Source organism: Canis lupus, chromosome 21, assembly GCF_048164855.1.
Source record: "Canis lupus baileyi chromosome 21, mCanLup2.hap1, whole genome shotgun sequence".
NCBI classification, from domain to species: domain Eukaryota; kingdom Metazoa; phylum Chordata; class Mammalia; order Carnivora; family Canidae; genus Canis; species Canis lupus.
Genome location: NC_132858.1, coordinates 44,755,985 through 44,775,286, shown reverse-complemented (window position 1 = coordinate 44,775,286; position 19,302 = coordinate 44,755,985). Strand labels below are relative to the sequence as shown.

Sequence of the window (19,302 nt, the reverse complement as noted above, 5' to 3'; positions counted from 1 at the left end):
AAAGACAGCCTTTCTCAAAAAAAAAAAAAAAAGACTTTCTCTGAGGAAGAGTACAAAGCGAAGACTCAAAGACAAGTAAAGAGAGAAAGAAAAGTTACAACTAGGAAATATTTAAGTGTCTGAACTCTGAAAACAATAAATTTCAACCCTGATAACTTAGCAACTACAAGCTTCAAATCCAGTCTAACTTCTAACTAGTTAACACAAACTCCCATGCTCAAGGCCTAGCAGGAAAAGTGTGCTCATTTCAAGCACAAAATATATTAACCTCAATATCTACTATACAAGACAACATGTCCAGGTTCCAACCAAAAATTTCAGAAGCATACAGTAGGTCAAAAAGAAGTGCAGTCTGAGGACACAAAGTAATCACCAGAACCAGATAGAGACATGACAAAGATGTTGGAACTATTAAGGAATTCAAAATAACTATGTTAAAGGTTCTAACCTAATAGCAAAGGTAAACAATATTCAAGATCCAAGAGAGAGCTTCCAAGAAGCTTTTTCTTTCAACATATCAAAGAACTGGATTTTTTTTTCAAATTTTTGGTTAAATAGGAATCTATTATTTCATGGAAGATAGATTTCTACAAATCTATTCCTTCATTCCAGGAATAATATGTCACCACACAAATTATTTTCTCATTTTGCATCATGTGGTAAAGAATCATGTTGTTAAGTTATAAAAAGTCATTAAGATGAAGAACATTGTTCACATTTCTCAAATATATTTCTGTTGACATGTTTGCATTTTTGGTTACTGAAGAGTTTCCTTCTTTAGAAATACAATCCCAAATTACCAATGGAGCAGGTCTGGTGTTTGTGAGAATACAAGAGCTTTTCCTTTGATGCCTTTTCTGAGCAATAGAAAGAGCTAGAAAGCAATAGAAAGAGCTAGATTGAAGTCACCAAGTATAAGTGTATTATTATCTAAGTATTTCTTTACTTTGGTTAATAATTGATTTATATATTTGGCAGCTCCCACATTCGGGGCATATATATTGAGGATTGTTAAGTCCTCTTGTTGAATAGATCCTTTAAGTATGATATAGTGTCCCTCTTCATCTCTCACTACAGTCTTTGGGGTAAATTTTAGTTTATCTGATATAAGGATGGCTACCCCTGCTTTCTTTTGAGGACCATTCGAATGGTAAATGGTTCTCCAACCTTTTATTTTCAGGCTGTAGGTGTCCTTCTGTCTAAAATGAGTCTCTTGTAGACAGCAAATAGATGGGTCCTGCTTTTTTATCCAGTCTGAAACCCTGTGCCTTTTGATGGGGTCATTAAGCCCGTTCACATTCAGAGTTACTATTGAGAGATATGAGTTTAGTGTCATCATGATATCTATTTAGTCCTTGTTTTTGTGGAATGTTCCACTGAACTTCTTCTTAAAGGGGAATTTTAAGAGTCCCCCTTAAAATTTCTTGCAGAGCTGGTTTGGAGGTCACATATTCTTTTAGTTGCTGCCTGTCTCGGAAGCTCTTTATCTCTCCTTCCATTTTGAATGAGAGCCTTGCTGGATAAAGGATTCTTGGTTGCATGTTCTTCTCATTTAGGACCCTGAATATATCCTGCCAGCCCTTTCTGGCCTGCCAGGTCTCTGTGGAGAGGTCTGCTGTTACCCTAATACTCCTCCCCATAAAAGTCAGGGATTTCTTGTCTCTTGCTGCTTTAAGGATCTTCTCTTTATCTTTGGAATTTGCAAGCTTCACTATTAAATGTCAAGGTGTTGAACGGTTTTTATTGATTTTAGGGGGTGATCTCTCTATTTCCTGGATCTGAATGCCTGTTTCCCTTCCCAGATTAGGAAAGTTTTCAGCTAGAATTTGTTCAAATACATATTCTGGCCCTCTGTCCCTTTCGGCACCCTCGGGAACACCAATTAAACGTAGGTTTTTCTTCCTCAGGCTGTCGTTTATTTCCCTTAATCTATCTTCATGGTCTTTTAATTGTTTGTCTCTTTTTTCCTCAGTTTCCCTCTTTGCTATCAACTTGTCTTCTATGTTACTCACTCGTTCTTCCACCTCGTTAACCCTCGTCGTTAGGACTTCTAGTTTGGATTGCATCTCATTCAATTGATTTTTAATTTCTGCCTGATTAGCTCTAAATTCTGCAGTCATGAAGTCTCTTGAGTCCTTTATGCTTTTTTCTAGAGCCACCAGTAGCTGTATAATAGTGCTTGTGAATTGGCTTTCTGACATTGAATTGTAATCCAGATTTTGTAACTCTGTGGGAGAGAGGACTGTTTCTGATTCTTTCTTTTGAGGTGAGGTTTTCCTTCTAGTCATTTTGCTCAGTGCAGAGTGGCCAAAAGCAAGTTGTATTGGGAAAAGGAGAAAAAGAGAGGAGAGAAAGAAGGAAAGAAAAGAGAAAGAGAAAAAAAAAGGAAGAAAAAAAACGAAAAAAAAAAAAAGAAGAAAAAGAGAAAGAAAAAGAAAGGAGAAAAAAAGGGGGTAGGGGAAGGAAACAAATCAAAAAACAAAAAAAAAAAAAAAAAAGAACCACGGGGAGTATCTTCTGATTCTGTGTACTTTAAGTCCCTTGGCTTCCCCTGGAAGTTGTCAGTCCGTCTAGCTGGTCTTCTGGGGGAGGAGCCTGCTGTGCTGATTTTCAGGTGTTAGCACTTGGGGGAGCTGCTCTGCCCCCTGCCTGGTGCAGAGCTCAGTGGGGTTGTTTACCCTGTGAGGCCCCAGGAGCAACAGCCCTAGTGGCGGGGCCAGCTCTGGAAACCTGGATTCAGCCCCCGCAGGAACTCCGGAGCTCTCCCTCTGCAGGGCCTGGAGGCTCCGGGGCGGGGCCGCTGATGTGCTCAGCTGGGGCAGGAGCGTCCTCGCTGTCCTGGGCCCTCCCGGCCTCTGCCTGTCCCGGGGGAGGCGGGATCCTGGGCTGTGTCCCGGCGCCCTGTGCTCCGGAGCCTGCGCTGGTGGATTCGCGCTTCCGCCCCGCAGCCCCCTCCACGGAGCCGCCCCTGAACCCCCCCGAGCTGCTCCCGCCCCGCAGCCCCTCCGCGGAGCCGCCCCCGAGCCCCTCCCCGAGCTGCTCCGGGTCCCGCCGGGTCCCGCCGTGCGCGCTGCAGCCCTTAGGGAGCTCAGCGCACTCTCCCGGGGCGCAGGTGTCTGTTACTGTCCCGGGGAGCCCGAGGGCATCCCCGCCCTCCTGGGTCCTGCTCCAACTCCCCGCGAGCCCCTTTCCCCCGGGAAGGTCGGTGCAGCTCCTGCTTCTCGGGGACGGGGCTCTCCTGTCCTGGGGACACTCGCCCCGGCCTCAGCCCGGCTCCTCGCGGGGCCCCTCCCCCTTGGAGGCCTTTGTTTCTTTATTTCTTTTTTCCCGTCTTCCTACCTTGATAGCAGCGCGAACTCTTCTCACTGTAGCATTCCAGCTGTTCTCTCTTTAATTCTCAGGCCGAATTCATAGATTTTCAGGATAATTTGAAGGTTTTGTAGGTAATTTGGTGGAGACAGGTGATTTGGGGACCCTACTCTTCCGCCGTCTTGCCCCTCCCCCCCCAGCAAACATTTATTAAGGACAGTTTTGGTGCTGGAAGCTAAAGGTAAAAGGGTGATCAAGACACAGTCCCAACACTCAAAAAGCCTCTAGTCTAGAGGACAACTGTTCTGGATTGTGGTCATTGGACCACCTATTTTTCCACTTGTAACTTCCATGGACACAGAATGTCTTGGATTCATGAGTTCTTTTGTTTTCTTAATTTATATAAAAAATTACTTATAAAATCCACATATTTGGATTTGGTAGAAGAATTTGATAAAATGGACTGAAACCATCTCAGTAAAGAGAATAATAATATTAGCTAAGATTTATTGAGGACCAGATACCATGTTAACTAGTTCCAGTGCGTTATCTTATTTCTCAACAGCCCTATACAGAAAAGTCTCTTATTGCATTTCACAGACAGTGAAACTGAGGTTTGGAGAAGGTCAGTTATTTGCCTAAAGTCACATGGCTAGTTACTATGGCAGAGAGTGGGATCCAACAGAGATTTATCCATTCCAAAAGGCATGGTCTAGACTATTAAGTGATACTAAAAACAATAGACCATGTTTTTATATTCTGATATTTACTGTTCTGTAGCCTGAATTTTTAAATAGATAGTTTAGCTGAATTCTTTATTAGTAATAGCTCATAATTTGTATTACTACTCATGTGGAAAAGAATGCTTCTGCTTCTAATCATGCCACTAAAATTGACTCTCTTCTCTACACAAGATCAAATAGGTCATGTAGAATATGCATTTACTAAATTCTCACAATGTGCATCCCTGGGTGGCTCAGTGGTTGAGCGTCTGCCTTTGGCTCAGGTCATGATCCCGGGATCCTGGGATCCAGTCCCACATGAGGCTCCCTGTGGGGAGCCTGCTTCTCTCTCTGTGTCTCTCATGAATAAATAAAATGTTTAAAACAAAATAAATTCTCACAATGTGATTCTTATGGTATTTTTTATAAAATGACAAGTCTTTTTGACACCTTTGTATTCAATCTTCTTTCTGGAAGAAAGAAGAATTTTGCTGGAAATATTGAAGCTGATGGAATTGGAGTAGTTGTACCATATGCATGATTCAATTACATAACTCAGAGCAGCCTTCCCACTCATGCTGGGGCAGTTGCAGAAAGACCAAACCAAATGGAGTCCTCTGGTGGAGCAGCTCAGATTGTAAATCAGCTCAGATTGTAAATCAAAACTGCTAGATATTTTCAAGTCCAAAGGAGCATTCTTTTAGGAATAAATACATTAAGAGATCATCATTAAAATTTCAGACTCTATAACAACTCGTCAGGTCTACTATCACTTGGAATTAGATTTGGAAAGAGCTTACTTTACAATCAAACAAGATATCCACCCCTTAATGTATAGAAATAAAATAATATCTGTAAAAATATTGAACACTGATATAGTATATACTCAAATATATTATTTCTATTTTTGTTCCTCTTTGAAAATTTTAAAGAAATAATAACTATAAATTACACTCTAATAAAAAAGTGACATCAGAAGAAAACTCTCCAAAGCAAGAGTTTAGACAGTTCAGGAAAATGGAGAGAAAAGGTAAAATCATCATCTCTAACACTTGTGAGTGAGATGAGAAAGAGAGAAGAACCAGACTAGGCAGAGAGGAGTCAGTTCACATCCACTCTTTAAAAAAAAAAAAAAAAAAAAAAGCATTATTTATTATTTATTTTAGAGAGAGTGAGAACAGGGGAGAGGGGCAGAAGAGAGGGAGAGAGAAAAAATCTAAAGCAGATCCAGTGCTGAGCTTAAACCACAGCTTGGTTTCAGGACCCTGAGATCAAGACCTGAGCTGAAATCAAGAGTTAGGCTCTTAAATGATTGAGCCACCAGAGGCTCGAGTTCATATCCATTCTTGACGATGTTCATGTCTAATGGGATTATGCTTAAGTTTCATCTTTGTTTAATGTTAGCAGGGTCCATTTTTAATATATTTATATAAATACTGAAAAAAATATAGGCACAATTTTAAAAGAGGCATCACAGGGGTTTTTTGTAAAAGCTTTTCAAACAGTGGGTTGTTTGACTGGAGCAGAATCAAAGTGTTTGGTCCTGGCACAAAGCTCATGGTTACAGGTAAATTTCTTTACATTCTGCCCTATAACTAGGGAGGGGAGGCAGATTATACAGGGGTTGCGGGCGAGGTGCTGGTGGTGGCTCAGAATTCTAGGATTCAATCCCAGTTTGGCCAGAAGTAGCAGCAGGATACTTGGAGAGGTTAGTGACTACATCCTAGTCCTTTAGCTAATTAGCTAAAGCAACTGAAGTTCCTTAAAAAGTGTAGATGTTAATTCATTTGGGATTTCTGTGTTGAAAGTTTTGTAAAGAAGTTTGTATATCTTATTTATTTGATTTCAAAAATAACCAATGGTCCCCCCCAAAAAAAAATAACCAATGGAAAAGAATGAACAAAAAACTGTTTATGCAATATATTCAAGAATATCATAAGGTAGGGGTTTTTTTTCCCCCTGAATTCAGTTTGGTAAATTTGTTCATTCTTCATTAGCCTTAAAGATGAAATTTTGCCTGAATGAGGGAGAACATCTCACAGGAATATTTCTAGAGCACAAGGTCTTGTCAAATAATAAAAATATTTTATATTTTTAAGATTTTATTGATTTATTTGAGAAAGAGAGAGAGAGAGAGAGAGAGAGAGAGAGGATGAGCGGGGGAGGGGCAGATGGAGAAGGAAAAGAAGCAGATTCCTTGCTTAGCACAGAGCTCCATGTGGGGTGACCCTAGGATACTGAGATCATGACCTGAGCAGAAGTCAGATGCTTAACCAACTGAGCCACCCAGGTGCCCCTCATATAAAAGTTTTCAAATAATTTTAACAAAGGTGATAAAACATTGAAAACATGAAAGAAATGATGTATTTAGTTTTCCTTAGTGGTTGTGATCATGGACACAAATGAATTCATAAACTGAAAACTAAGTTTCTGGTGTTCTTTTTTCCAACTCACTACATAAGCAATGTAAAGTCTAGCAATCAAGTTTAATAATGGTGACACATATAATTCATGAGGTCCTACAAAAATGTCTTCTAGGAGAGTGTAGTGCAGAAAAAAATATGGATTGTGAACCTAGATCTATCATTTTCCATATAATCATCCTTTAACAAATGCATTTTGATTCACTTCTCATTGCTTTCTTAAAATTATAAAAATAATACATTACTCATTATTGAAGAAATTGGAAAAGAAAAAAATTAAAATTTTATAGTGACACTTGTTACTGTTAACAATTTGGATTTCCATCCACTCACTTTATCAATGTAACAACAATATCAAATGAATTATGATAAGAGTATATGAAATTAAATACGGAAATAGCTATCGTTAAAATTGGGAAATGATCTGTGATAAAGAATGTCCATTCTTCAGAATTCAAATGACCACTCACTGGAGATCTTTATGATATCAAGAGTACAGAAAAATATATTACTAATTACCATCTAGTCTGAGGATCATTTTAGAACAAATTAATTTTGGAATACTTCAGTTTCTAAGACTCATTGTCACCTGCTTCTAAAAATGATGAGAATGTAGCAGGCACTGTCTCAAATATTATTAGCCTGAATATAAGGTTATCTCTCCTTTTTAAGTGGAAATATTCCAGACATAAAGGAAAAAGGAAGGAGGTTTTGCAACTTGAGTATATAAACGTATAACGATCCAGAAAAAAGTCAAGTATTCACTTGTATATTTAATCTCTTAATTGAATTATATCTAAAAGTTAAAAATTATATCAATACGAACATCAGTTGAGAAATACTGCTTTTTTTTGCCCTCAGTTTCATTAGAAAATTTTGCTCTATCTCTTCACATGCATCTCAGACTTTAGAGAAATTTCTGCCTTATCTTAAGGTCTGAGTGTCTGCTTTGGGATCCCCTTATGATGTCACTGGATAGTCTATCTGAAGACAAAATTACCCACTTACAAAGTTTTTTAAAAACATATTTTTTATTTACTTTGGTATTCTATATTTTGCAATGTAAGCAGAACATGCAGAGACTTTCATTCCAGGTAATATTTATCAAATCCATATTAAACTTCTTTATTGTCTTTTACTAGCTCTACCTCTAAAACTAGCATTGAGTTTATTTCAGTTGATATCTTGTCAAGTAGTATTGTTTGTATAGTAGAGCATTAGAATATGAGAAGCTAAAACAGAAGGCAACTTCTGTTTCATGAGGTATAATGTTGGGAAAGAAAGCCTTACCTTATGGTCTGGCATTTCAGTGTGTTGGAACTACACATGTTTTGTGTCTATATCACAGAGTGAGATTTGGAAGCATCTTCTGCCACTTTTTATGTCATCTTTGAGATAGACCTCACCAAACTATGAAGCTCTGGGGCAGAAAAAGAAACAAGCTCTGATGCACAAACTATTTTTCACTTATTTATTGCACAAACTATTTTTCACTTATTTATTCTGCATATTTCCAAAATCTATTTGAGAAAACTTAAAATAAAATACACAAGTAGAGTTAGGCCATGAAATAAAAATATAAGATCAAAAGCACTAAGGAAAGCAGAGAAAAATGGCCTGTGACTATCTAGCAAGAAACACAGAGTAAAATTTTATGTTCAAAGGTATGAGAAAAATATGGAGTACATACTTTATATTATCTGAGAAAATCATGCACACCAAATCTTCAAATATGTTATGTTTTTCCCACCATAAAATTAGAAAAGGATTTCTCTAGAAGAAATGTGAAGTGAAACAATGGGCATTGGCTTCCACAGCCATTTTGTAAAATGGAAGAAATGGTCTTTAAACAAATGCATTTCATGCTGTCACTGTGTCATTGCTATGGGCACCATGACATTTAATGTCATTCACAGATAGTGACCTCCAGCAGACATGGCCAGACACCAAGTTTGGCTTTCATGCTCATATTTACCAAAAAAAAAAAAAAAAAAGTTTAAACTTTTTAACTATAGTTACAACTTTAAAGTTAGAGATGTCATAAATTTGAAATTCATATTCAAATATGAAATATCCCTATTTATTTATAAAAGAAAAATAGAGAACAATGATATCAACACCAATATAAAAATTGAAATATTACACTTGTACTTGAAAATGTACTTGACATTTGGTAAATTTCCATAGAATTCACACTGCTGCATCTTAAGAAAATACAAATAACTCAGGCAATTTAACTCCAATATATTTTATGATTATGCAAATGAATTTGTATAAATGTGTTAGGCTTATTTATTTTTGAATATGCTTTCTATTATACGTATTATAAAAATGATTTTGGCCATAAAATAACTGTTAATAAGTTTTAAAAAGAATGTTGAAGGAAAAACCATGTAATATAGCTACCCAAAATATAGGCACTAACCATATATAATCAAATACACTATTTTAATGCTCAGCTAATATTCCATTGAGAAAATTGTGGAAGTTCAAGATTCATTTCATGCTGGAAAGAATAAAATATCAAGAATCTAGCTAAACAAAGTAACAGGAGGTAAAATCAATGTGTTACCATCCAGAAACTTTTCAATTTCATCATTTGATTTTCATTTATTTACAATAATGAATCAGAAGTATTCCTATTAAAAAAACACACCAAAGTTTCTAAGATGAAAATTAGATTACTTAATATATTGACTAGAGGCTAACATGTAAATATCATGTACTATTGAAAAAATTAATCTCTTTTATCTAACATGCTTTTAAATTAAAAATAAAGTATATGATTGGAGAAACATACAGTATCTTACTATTATAATCAATATTTGAAGATTTAAAGGTCAACTTGTTAGATTGTCAAGTACGTGTTGAAGTACATTCCCATTCAAAAAGTGAGTGTATACTATTTTAAAAATCTCACATTTTAATCCAAACTCCACCACTTAATAGCTGTGACTTTGAGCAAATTTTTGACTTCTTGAACTGGTTTTCCCAATAAAAATAAGAACTATTAGTATCTCCTAACCCACTGTGGACAAAGGCCACGATAAGCCCTAATTCTATGACAAATTTCCTTCATTTCACTGTGGTTGGTGGTTCCAAACTACATGACATTTGTGTTGCTCTAATAGTGTTTTAATTGCTCTTCCACATCCCCCACAGATAGAAGCCTTGATGCAGACAATTCCCCCAAGCCCACCACTTTTTTCCCTTCAATTGCTGAAACAACACTTCACAATGCTGGAACGTATCTTTGTCTTCTCGAGAATTTTTTCCGTGATGTTATCAAGATAGATTGGAAAGAGAAGAGTGGCAAAACAATTCCACAATCCCAGCAGGGAAACACTATGAAGACTAAGGACACATTCATGAAATTCAGCTGGCTGACTGTGATGGGAGCATCAATGGATAAAGGATACAAATGTGTCATCAAACATGAGAGAAATAAAGGAAGGGTTGATCAAGAGATTCTGTTTTCTTCCCAGATAAAAGGTATGTGTATGTATGTGTGTATGTGTATATATCTTTTTTCAAAGGAAATACCCCGCCATTTTTTGTCAAATATTAATGAAAAGAAACAAATAGAAATCTTTCTTTAATGCTGTTACCTTTAATGGTTACATAAATGTCCTGCTATTTCCCCAGAGAATCAAAGTAGACTGGGCTTTGGAAAATATAGGGAAAAAGAAAAAGACAAATTCCCTTAGCCTTTCTCAGCCTCAGTTTCATCATCGAAAATTATGAAGTTTACAGTGGTGCTTTTAAGGTCATTATATGGACTAAATGAAAAAATACACATGAAAGCACCTACTAACCTCACACACCATAAATGTTCAGAAAAAGAGTCCACATTTGATGATCTTATTTGATCAAGAAACAAAAACAATTATACATTTTTGGGGAATGTTCTATTCAGAAGTCAAAGTCTCTTTCATTTTAATCTAGTCTAACCAGGTACTACCCATCAATGAGTGGATTACAAAAATACTATTCATTTGAGGGAGCTGGATCACAGTTCAACAAAAATAGTAATTTGGTTGCTGAGGTTTAAGTTTGTCTTGAGTTTCTCAGATTTGAATTTTATATACCACCCTAAGGTGAAATTTGGTAAATAAAGATTGGGTGAAGCTAACGTGTACAAAACATTCTTCCATTTTACACAATGAGTATATTCTTTACCATTGGTAAATGCTGCTCAGCACACATTTCTTGCAGTTCTAGTGTGTGCCAGGCCTGGAAGGGATGCAGGATGAACTACTCTCCCAAGGAGGATCACCATAGTAGAGAGAATATACTTTTCCTAATCACTCAGGGTCACTTGTGGTTCAGGCACTGAGACTCAAACTAACCTCTTTGGTAGAGATACTGGACATATTTAGACAGTGTGGGTAGATGGCTGAATGTGCCCTGGCCCCCCTGTGCTCTAGTAACCTCTAGACTCAGGAGTCAAGTCCTGAGCATGAACATCACAGACCAAGGCCCCAGAAGCCCATAAGAAGGAACCAATTTGTTCTTTTCCCTGTGTTTCACAAGGCCTTGGGAAGGACCAGAGGATAAACACTTAACCAAATATGCAAAGACCTTTGCTGTGTACCACTCTGGATTGCTGAACTAAATCTTTATCTTCTTGGATCCTTCATTTTTCCAGTGATCAAATTTAGAGTGAAACAATTATTTACTTTTTCTTTCTCCTGGCATTCGATGAACTGCAAAAATAGCGAAAATGCGTGGTTTTGAAAACATGACATGGATGCATTTATTCATATCTTTATTGTATTTATCCATATTTTCCTAGAAAAACTGGTATTAGATTACAAACAGCCCTAATTTTTTTTTTCTACACCTAGGAAACAGAGGAGACAAATGAGCAAAGCACAAGTTAATGTAACCACTGGGCTGAAGTCCTTTAGGTATTGATTTTTATAGTGATCAATGTAAAAATATAGTAGGTTGCATGGTGATGATTATCCAAAAAGGAGAAGTTCTTGTTTATGGTGTGTTTTACTAAGTAATTAAATTTTGAAAAGAATGTCTCTCAAGATCTTCTCATAGCAACAAAACTAATGAGACCATTTCTGTTAATGCCTTTCTACAGCAAATTTCTAATGCTATTGCTTGTAAGTTTTTTTGTTTCTTGAAGCACAATCAATGAAGTCATTTTGAAGAGTGAGAAACTAATCTGGTCCAAGTTTTCAACCAACCTTGGTTTAGAAAGTGAAACTAGGGATCCCTGGGTGGCACAGCGGTTTGGCGCCTGCCTTTGGCCCAGGGCGCGATCCTGGAGACCCCGGATCGAATCCCACATCAGGCTCCCGGTGCATGGAGCCTGCTTCTCCCTCTGCCTATGTCTCTGCCTCTCTCTCTCTCTCTCTGTGACTATCATAAATAAATAAAAATTTTTTAAAAAAAAGAAAGTGAAACTAGGTTACATATAAAGATTTAATTTGAAAAATCGTTGCCTTAATGTTTAAACTTCAAACAATACATGATGATAAGAGATTTTTATTTTTCTTTTGGTGAGCAAAGCCACTGTATGGAAAAGAGACTTTTAACACACTTAAAAGTCTGTTCTTGAAGATATTTTAACATCTAAAAATAATTATATGAACATTTTTTATTCTTTGGATTTATCCCAAAGCTTATAGCTCAGAATCACTTTTTAAGAACATACCAAAATAAGATTGTGTGGGGTGAATAATTTGCATAACAGAACCATATTATGTGCACAAGGACACATTGAGCAGAGAAAGGATAAAACAAAGCATGTTGGGATTCTCTTCCTCCATTCAACTGTCAATGATCTTTTTAAGGATTTTTGTCTTTGTATGCATGTTGGGTTTTTGGTTTTGTTTTTATTTTTGTGAGTTTTTTTCCCACTGTGGAGGAATACAATCCCCACCTCAGTTTTATATATTCAGAAAACTATGATTATCACTTGGTCAATCTTTCTGCCTCTGGGGAAAAAGTACAACGAAATGCTGAGCTTCTGTAATAAAAAAGACATTTGCTAAGAGTAATTAAGATACTGGAAGGGATGATATCTGAGAGTCCACAATGGTGGAGTTATGTGTGATTACTATGGATTGTTTTACAAGATACTTTCTACATGCTCTAGCTCATCTAAACCCCCATAATGGTTCTTTGAATGTTGGCTCTGCCAATAACTGGTATGACTCCCAAAAAGTTACTTAGACACTATAAATCTTACTTTTTTGAGTCTAACATGGAGTCCTCCAAAATACAATTCACACTAGTGTGACTAGAGGAACCGATGACATAATACATGTGAGCTTTTCACATACTGCGTAGCACAGTAATAATCACTCAATAGATATTGACTTTCATTAGTATCATTGGCATGTCCACAAATACCAGCACTTCAGAAAAACATGTGCAGGAGCTGGGGATACTGGGAACATGCATTATTTGTAAATGTCAGGCTGCTTTCTTTTGCTTAGGAGAATTTACCTATTCTAGGCTCCTTCCAAAATGTAAGATTCTGCTGTGGATTCTAGGGTTGGATGAATGCATTTTGGTAGCAATCCTTCATGTCAGCAGTGGGTGCTGAGAACTTGACAGCAGCCACTGTTTCTGGTTATTTTTCCATTCAACAAGTATTTATAGAACACCTCCTTTGCAGCAGGCACTGGGCTAGGAGCTCTAAGTACAGACGGAAAACAAGATAGTCTTAGACATTGCCCTTAAGTTGTGAGAAAAAAAGAAAAAATGAATCATTCATGAATTTCAACATTTTCATGTGCAGAAATAAAATATATGAATTCATCTACTGAACTACACAGGTCAGACAAATCATTTCTGCAATTGTGGAGCTCATATTAGTAATGGCTCTATCCTCTGTGTTGAATAATTTTATCCGTCAGTTGATCGATCAACCTATCAATCTATCCAAAGCACAGATATATGTCAATTAATGGATATGAACAATTGAATAATACTTGCTCTCATTTCCTTTAGAGCTCACTGCTATTACCTCAACAAAATATTCTCTGAAAGATAAAAATGGTAATTTTTTGTCTATGTTTGCCTTTATGTTATGCTATAGGATCTTTCACCCCTGATCAACTTAACCTTTGAACTCCCCTGGCTTCAGAATGGCTGAATCTTGCAAAATAGACTGAGTGATATTTGAAGTCAATTCATCATTTTTCAGGGGTCATGTTCACACAGTAAATGCTGACTTGAGTATGAAAGACTGTAAATTAGGGGTGCAGTGATGTGCTCTGAATTCTTTCAACCGTGGATTTCATTCACTTCTGTGTCTTTGCTCTTGCTGGTAGTTAATAACAAGAACTGACACTGAGAAGTTCTTGTGCAGAAGTGTTGTGCGGCATTGTGAGCGCATTTTGTTTAATCTCTTAATATTCACTGTGAAGGATTTTATTCCCATTTTGCAGATGAGGGCAATGACCTAAAGTTAATTAAGTCCCTTGCATCACACCACACAGTGAGATCTGAGGCTTCAACCCAGACCATCTGAAAAAAAAAAAAAAAAGGCTCACACACTTACTCATTTAGCTGACACATTGTAAGCACTAGTTTCTGGATCTTTCTCCCAATACATGCACCAAGAAACTATAAGAAGCTTTGGCTCTAGTCCTACTCATCTGCCCTCCATGTCCAGTATCAAGGAGCCTCTGGAAGTTAGCTAACATATTACCTGACCAAGGGCAAGGAGTTATGAGTACAGCACCACTAGAAGTCATTTTCCACACCAAAGGCTAATGATTCTGGAGTTCAGACTCTTTGGAGATAAACACATAAAAGAAATTTCCACATGAAAAGACTCAGCCTGGTTTGTTGCATAGCCAGTTATTAATTATTTCTTGATATCATGTATTTTCTGCAAAACCTCAAAGGAAAAAAGATAAAATTATCCTCTAACACCATAACTAAAATGAGGGTATTCAGGAAAGACAAGGGAGTAAGTTTGACCTCCTAAAGTTGAAGAGATTTTGGTTTAACTCTTTTCTTCCACTTTATGTTATTTTGTTATTTTTTAAAGTTTTTATTCAAATTCCACTTGGTTAACATACAGTGTAATATTAATTTCAGGTGTACAGTATAATTATTTAATATTTCCGTACATCACTCAATGCTCATCACAACTAATGCCCTTTTTAGTAAAACCTCCCACCTACTCTACTCTGAACACTACCAAATTTCCATTGATTGTACCCTTGATAGGAATCTCAGTAATGCACAAGATGTAGTGGTGAAGATGCTTCTAAATCAGCAATTCTTCTTTATATTTATGCTTAAGTCTTTGTTGCCAGGAGTATTTATTACACGTGGAGGTATAGATATACAGAGCAGGTAAGAATGTGTCCTTGAACATTATGTGCTGGGATTAAAATCTTGCTTGTGGTACTTACTAATTGTATGACATTAGGCAAATTAGTTCTGTGTCCTCAATTTATTTGTAAAATGGCAATTAAAATAATAATCTCCTAGGTTATTGAAAAATTAAGTAAGATTACAGCTTTTCACACAGACCTGTCAAATTAAATGTCTGGCATTTACTTAGTGGGTAAAGCATATTTGCTAGATTATTACTTACAGACATGGTAGAGATGAGGAAATGCTAAAAGCTAACTTTCAATAATGTTTTTTTCAGGTTAACTCATTCATCTAATATATATCCTTACTTTTTAAGACTTTGGAATGTTCTAAGTGAATTTCCCAGAGGTTGTTGATTGATTTGGCATACAAGCTGGATTCTGAGTTATCTGGTGGTGGTAGTGGTGGTGATGGTATGGGAACATCCCTTCAACCTGGGTCATCAGAAATGTATGATGTGACCCCTCCCCATTAATAAGTCCTACCCTTCCAAAGAACAGAAAGTGAAACTAATAAATGACCTTTTTTAGATCCCCTGCAGCTGCAGCTCATGAACACCTCTGCCTACTACACCTACCTCCTCCTCCTCCTCAAGAGCCTGGTCTACTCCGTCGTCATCACCTTCTATCTGCTTGGGAGACCAGCATTCTGTGGCAATGGGAAGAGTTCCTAACACATGGTGACACCAAAGGTCCCCTTTTCTCCATTGGCTATTGTGGCTAAAAGTGTCTGCTGAGGATCTAGTGTGGCTTTCTCTTATTTCAGTTCAAGTGTGTCTTTTGTTAGAGCCATTACTGTAGATTGGGTTTACAAACCACTGGGCACACAGAAACTTTCACTCTGTAGCAGGAACAAATTCCGCCATGACTTACGCATGGGGCCAGAAAGCCATCTCCGGGGCTTGAGCGCTGCTCTCTCCTTAACGTCCATCAGCTCCTCAGGCACTCGACAACCATGCCTCTGAGTTCAGCCAACACACAGCTTCCAGTTGCATCTCCTGAGGCTCCTTAACCAGATAATTGCCTCAAAGCCCTTTATTTTACACATCTGAGAGCTGCCGTCTTTGCTACCTGAATTTTGTACTGCTTTTCATGATGAGAACAATAAAAACAATCAAAAGTCTACTTTTGTATCTGTGTTCTTTCATCTGGTGCAATATAACTGAGAGTCCAAGGTAAGCAACAGCATGACAACTGAGCCTTCACATTCAGTGCTGGTTGTTATATTTCCAATTCTTGCCCTGAGATGGACCTTATAACGCCTTCTTTGAGACATTGGCCCCAGGGGAGTCATAGCCAGTGAAGGCCTAGGTTATTTCTCCTTCAAAGATCAGAAGAAAAAAAACAAAAAACAAAAACAAAGATCAGAAGATTCAGACTTACTTGGTTTAAGACACTCTGGTGGTGACTGTACAATATGTCCCATGACTGGTGGGTATGGTCAAAACTTGACCAGTATTTCACATGCACTATGTTTCTGATCTCACAAGAAACCCACGAGATCTTCACTAACACTGAAAAGGTAGAGTGGTGGAGGAATTAAGGGCTTGGATTCTTAACACTAAGTGCCTGGGTTTAAAATCTTGGTTCCATATCTATTTGAACTCTCTGTGTCAAAATTTTCCCATATGTAAAATGAAGATACATTGTGCCCTGTCTCCTGGAGCTGTGTGGATGGGATGAGTTAACTTTGCTGGGCACATGCCAGTCCTCAACATCATTAGCATCTACACTGGCAGTTGGCAGTTCCACTTGGGAAACAATTGATAACACACCTTCTCCTATACACTCACACAGACCTTCAAGGTATGCTCTAAGATTTATATGCAATACCATAGCACCATTTACAACAGTCCCAAATTAAGTCAAACACCCAATAAGAAAGAGAAAAAAATAAAATAAACAACATTGTATGATGGACTAGTATGTATTTACACAAAAATGTAGGTTGTTGGAAGAAATTGAAAATCAGAAAGTGTTGTTGAGGAGATGGCTGTCTGATTCAGTGAAGGAGTCTTGATGTTGGGGTCATAAGTTAGAGCCCCACATGGGTGTAGAGATTGGTGTGCAGAGATTGGGTGTAGAGATTACATAAATAAATAAAAACTTTTTTAAAGATTTTATTTATTTATTCATGAGAGACCAGCGAGAGAGAGAGGCAGAGACACAGGCAGAGGGAGAAGCAGGCTCCATGCAGAGCCTGACGTGGGACTGGATCCTGGGTCTCCAGGACCACACCCTGGGGTGAAGGTGGTGCTAAACCACTGAGCCACCCGGGCTGCCCAATAAAAACTTTTTTAAGAAAAGAAAGTGTTGTTGAAGAAATAGACATTATAGGACTCTAATAAAACTTTTAGAATATACCACATAGTTCCAAAATTTAAACACCCTAAAAATTGAACTACAAAATCTTACTTCAACCACTGTCTCTGCCTGCCCTCAACTTATAGGTTACACTTTTGTTTCTCACCCATCCTTCCGGTTTTTACTTAGGCAAATATGAATTATAGATATAAAAATGAATAAATGCATATAGATATAATTGTCTAACACACAAGAGTAAAGACATACATTATTGTGCACTTCTCACTTATACATCCTTGTGCTCTTTTTATGTCAATACAAAGGAACACTTAGGTGGCTTCACAGTATTGCATTGGTCACTATATACTTTATAAGATACTTTATAAGATCAGTTCCTTGTGATAGGCCAATGGATTACTTCCAATCTTTTACCGTCATAAAATATACTGAAATTACATTGTTTTATGTCACTTTGGACGTGGTTACCGGTCATGTTGGTAGGTATTGCAGCTTACCCTGATAGAGATAGCGCCGTTGTGCACTTCCAAGATGATGATGTCAGGACAGTGCTGTAAAACATCACAATTTTGTTAATCTGACAGGTGAAAAAATAGCATCTCATCATGGTCTTAGTTTGCTTGTCTCTGATGAGGATAATCATCTTTTGATACATTGAGTCCATTTCTATTTCTTTTTTATATGCAATATTTGTCCAGTCCTTAGACCATGATTTCCAGGAGTAATAACACTAACAAGTATGACATTCATTTATATGTGTGTGTATATTTCTACAAACATGAGTATAAAACAAAATGTTCAATGCCTGGTTGGTGAGGGAAGAAATAAATGATGGTTTGTTTGTCTCCTTTTCTAATGAATATTTTTGAAGTAAAAATTTTTACATATTAGAATAAAACAATGTCTCATTTAAAATTGGGAAAGATTTTTTTATTTACAATCAGCTTCAGTTTCTGTGAAAACAGATTCTGTTGGAAACCAAATAGAGGTTCCTATGTGGAAACAACGTAATACCCACTGGATGCAAGGAAGAGGAAATTTAATTTCGATCTACTTATTGATTCTTAAGAATTTTATCAGCTTCTTTGGGACAAATCACTGGGACTTTACTTAGAGCTCTGGAACTGTTTCAGCATGTGGAAAGCACAGAGGCACAGAGAGGAAACCAGCAAATGATGGAAAGCTGAGTGGGCTGATATCCCTGCTGGGGCTCCTAGGCAGTGTCTCCTGTGGCTTCCGACTCCTCAGTACCTTCCTTCCCCAACTGGATCTGGGCTGCCCTGGATTGGGATGTGCAGAGAGAGGAAGAGGGTGGTGGTACAGGAGACAGTGTGAGTGGCAGGAGACCACTGGTGTGGTGATGGAGCTTTATTTTCTCAGGCTTGTTTTATCTATGCGCTCTATCAAATGCGGTTGATTCGTGGAAAATGCTTGAGGTCAAACCGGCCCCTGCTAGTTGAGGCTGTGCAAGAGGTGGCCCCGGGGTTTGAAAGATGAAATAAGGACAGTTAAACCACAGCCAACTTTGCTCACTTCCAATAGGCCACAGCTAATGGAAGGAAAACGTCCATCTGCACACACATGCTCCCGCTGTCAAACACATTCTTGGGCTGTGAGTGAGGGGTCCCCTGTTTTATACCATTGTTCATTCCAAGTAGGAGCCACATGAGTTGTGATCATCTGACCAGGACTGTTGAGACACTGAACCCTGAGTCCCCTCCTATGACACAGTTCTGAAGAAAACAGCAGGCGACTTCCTGTAACACTAGGTGATCCCTGACATTCCACCAGGATCTGTGTTTTTCCATGGCAGAGGATTCACCAAGGCTCCTACTTTTGATCTCATTTTGTCAGCGTAGGCAGGGTGACATGAGACCCCTGCCCATGAAGCTACTAGCACAGGTAGACTGTGGATGTCACAACAGCAGGTGCTTCTCTCCTCACAAGAACACAGACATATGGAGGCCCTGAGTTCAACTGTGGAATTGGATGTCATAGGCTGAGTCTATGTCCCTCTATAGGGACACATGACTGCAGAGTCAAGAATAATCAAAGCAAGGCTATTTTTTAAATTTTTTAAATTTTTATTTAAATTCAGTTAATTAACATATAGTGCATTATTAGTTTCAGAGGTAGAGCTCAGTGATTCATCAGTTGTATTTAACACCC

The 19,302-nt window shown here is 37.8% G+C and overlaps 1 long non-coding RNA gene and 1 gene segment (V, D, J or C); one reads left to right on the top strand and one right to left on the bottom strand.

The window, feature by feature from the left end:
* The window catches only part of LOC140613126 (uncharacterized), a 28,464-nt gene that overhangs the window by 8,262 nt on the left and 900 nt on the right, over window positions 1-19,302 (bottom strand). Inside the window, exons 2-3 of the long non-coding RNA XR_012014260.1 lie at window positions 17,631-17,684; window positions 7,745-7,874 (exon numbers count right to left, since the gene is read on the bottom strand). This is a non-coding gene — a long non-coding RNA (uncharacterized lncRNA). The remainder of the gene's footprint in view (window positions 1-7,744; window positions 7,875-17,630; window positions 17,685-19,302) is intronic.
* On the top strand, window positions 8,390-15,818 carry LOC140613575 (T-cell receptor gamma chain C region DFL12-like). The segment is given in 4 exon segments: window positions 8,390-8,404; window positions 9,586-9,946; window positions 13,430-13,477; window positions 15,343-15,818. Coding segments are annotated over 4 exon segments (567 nt in total).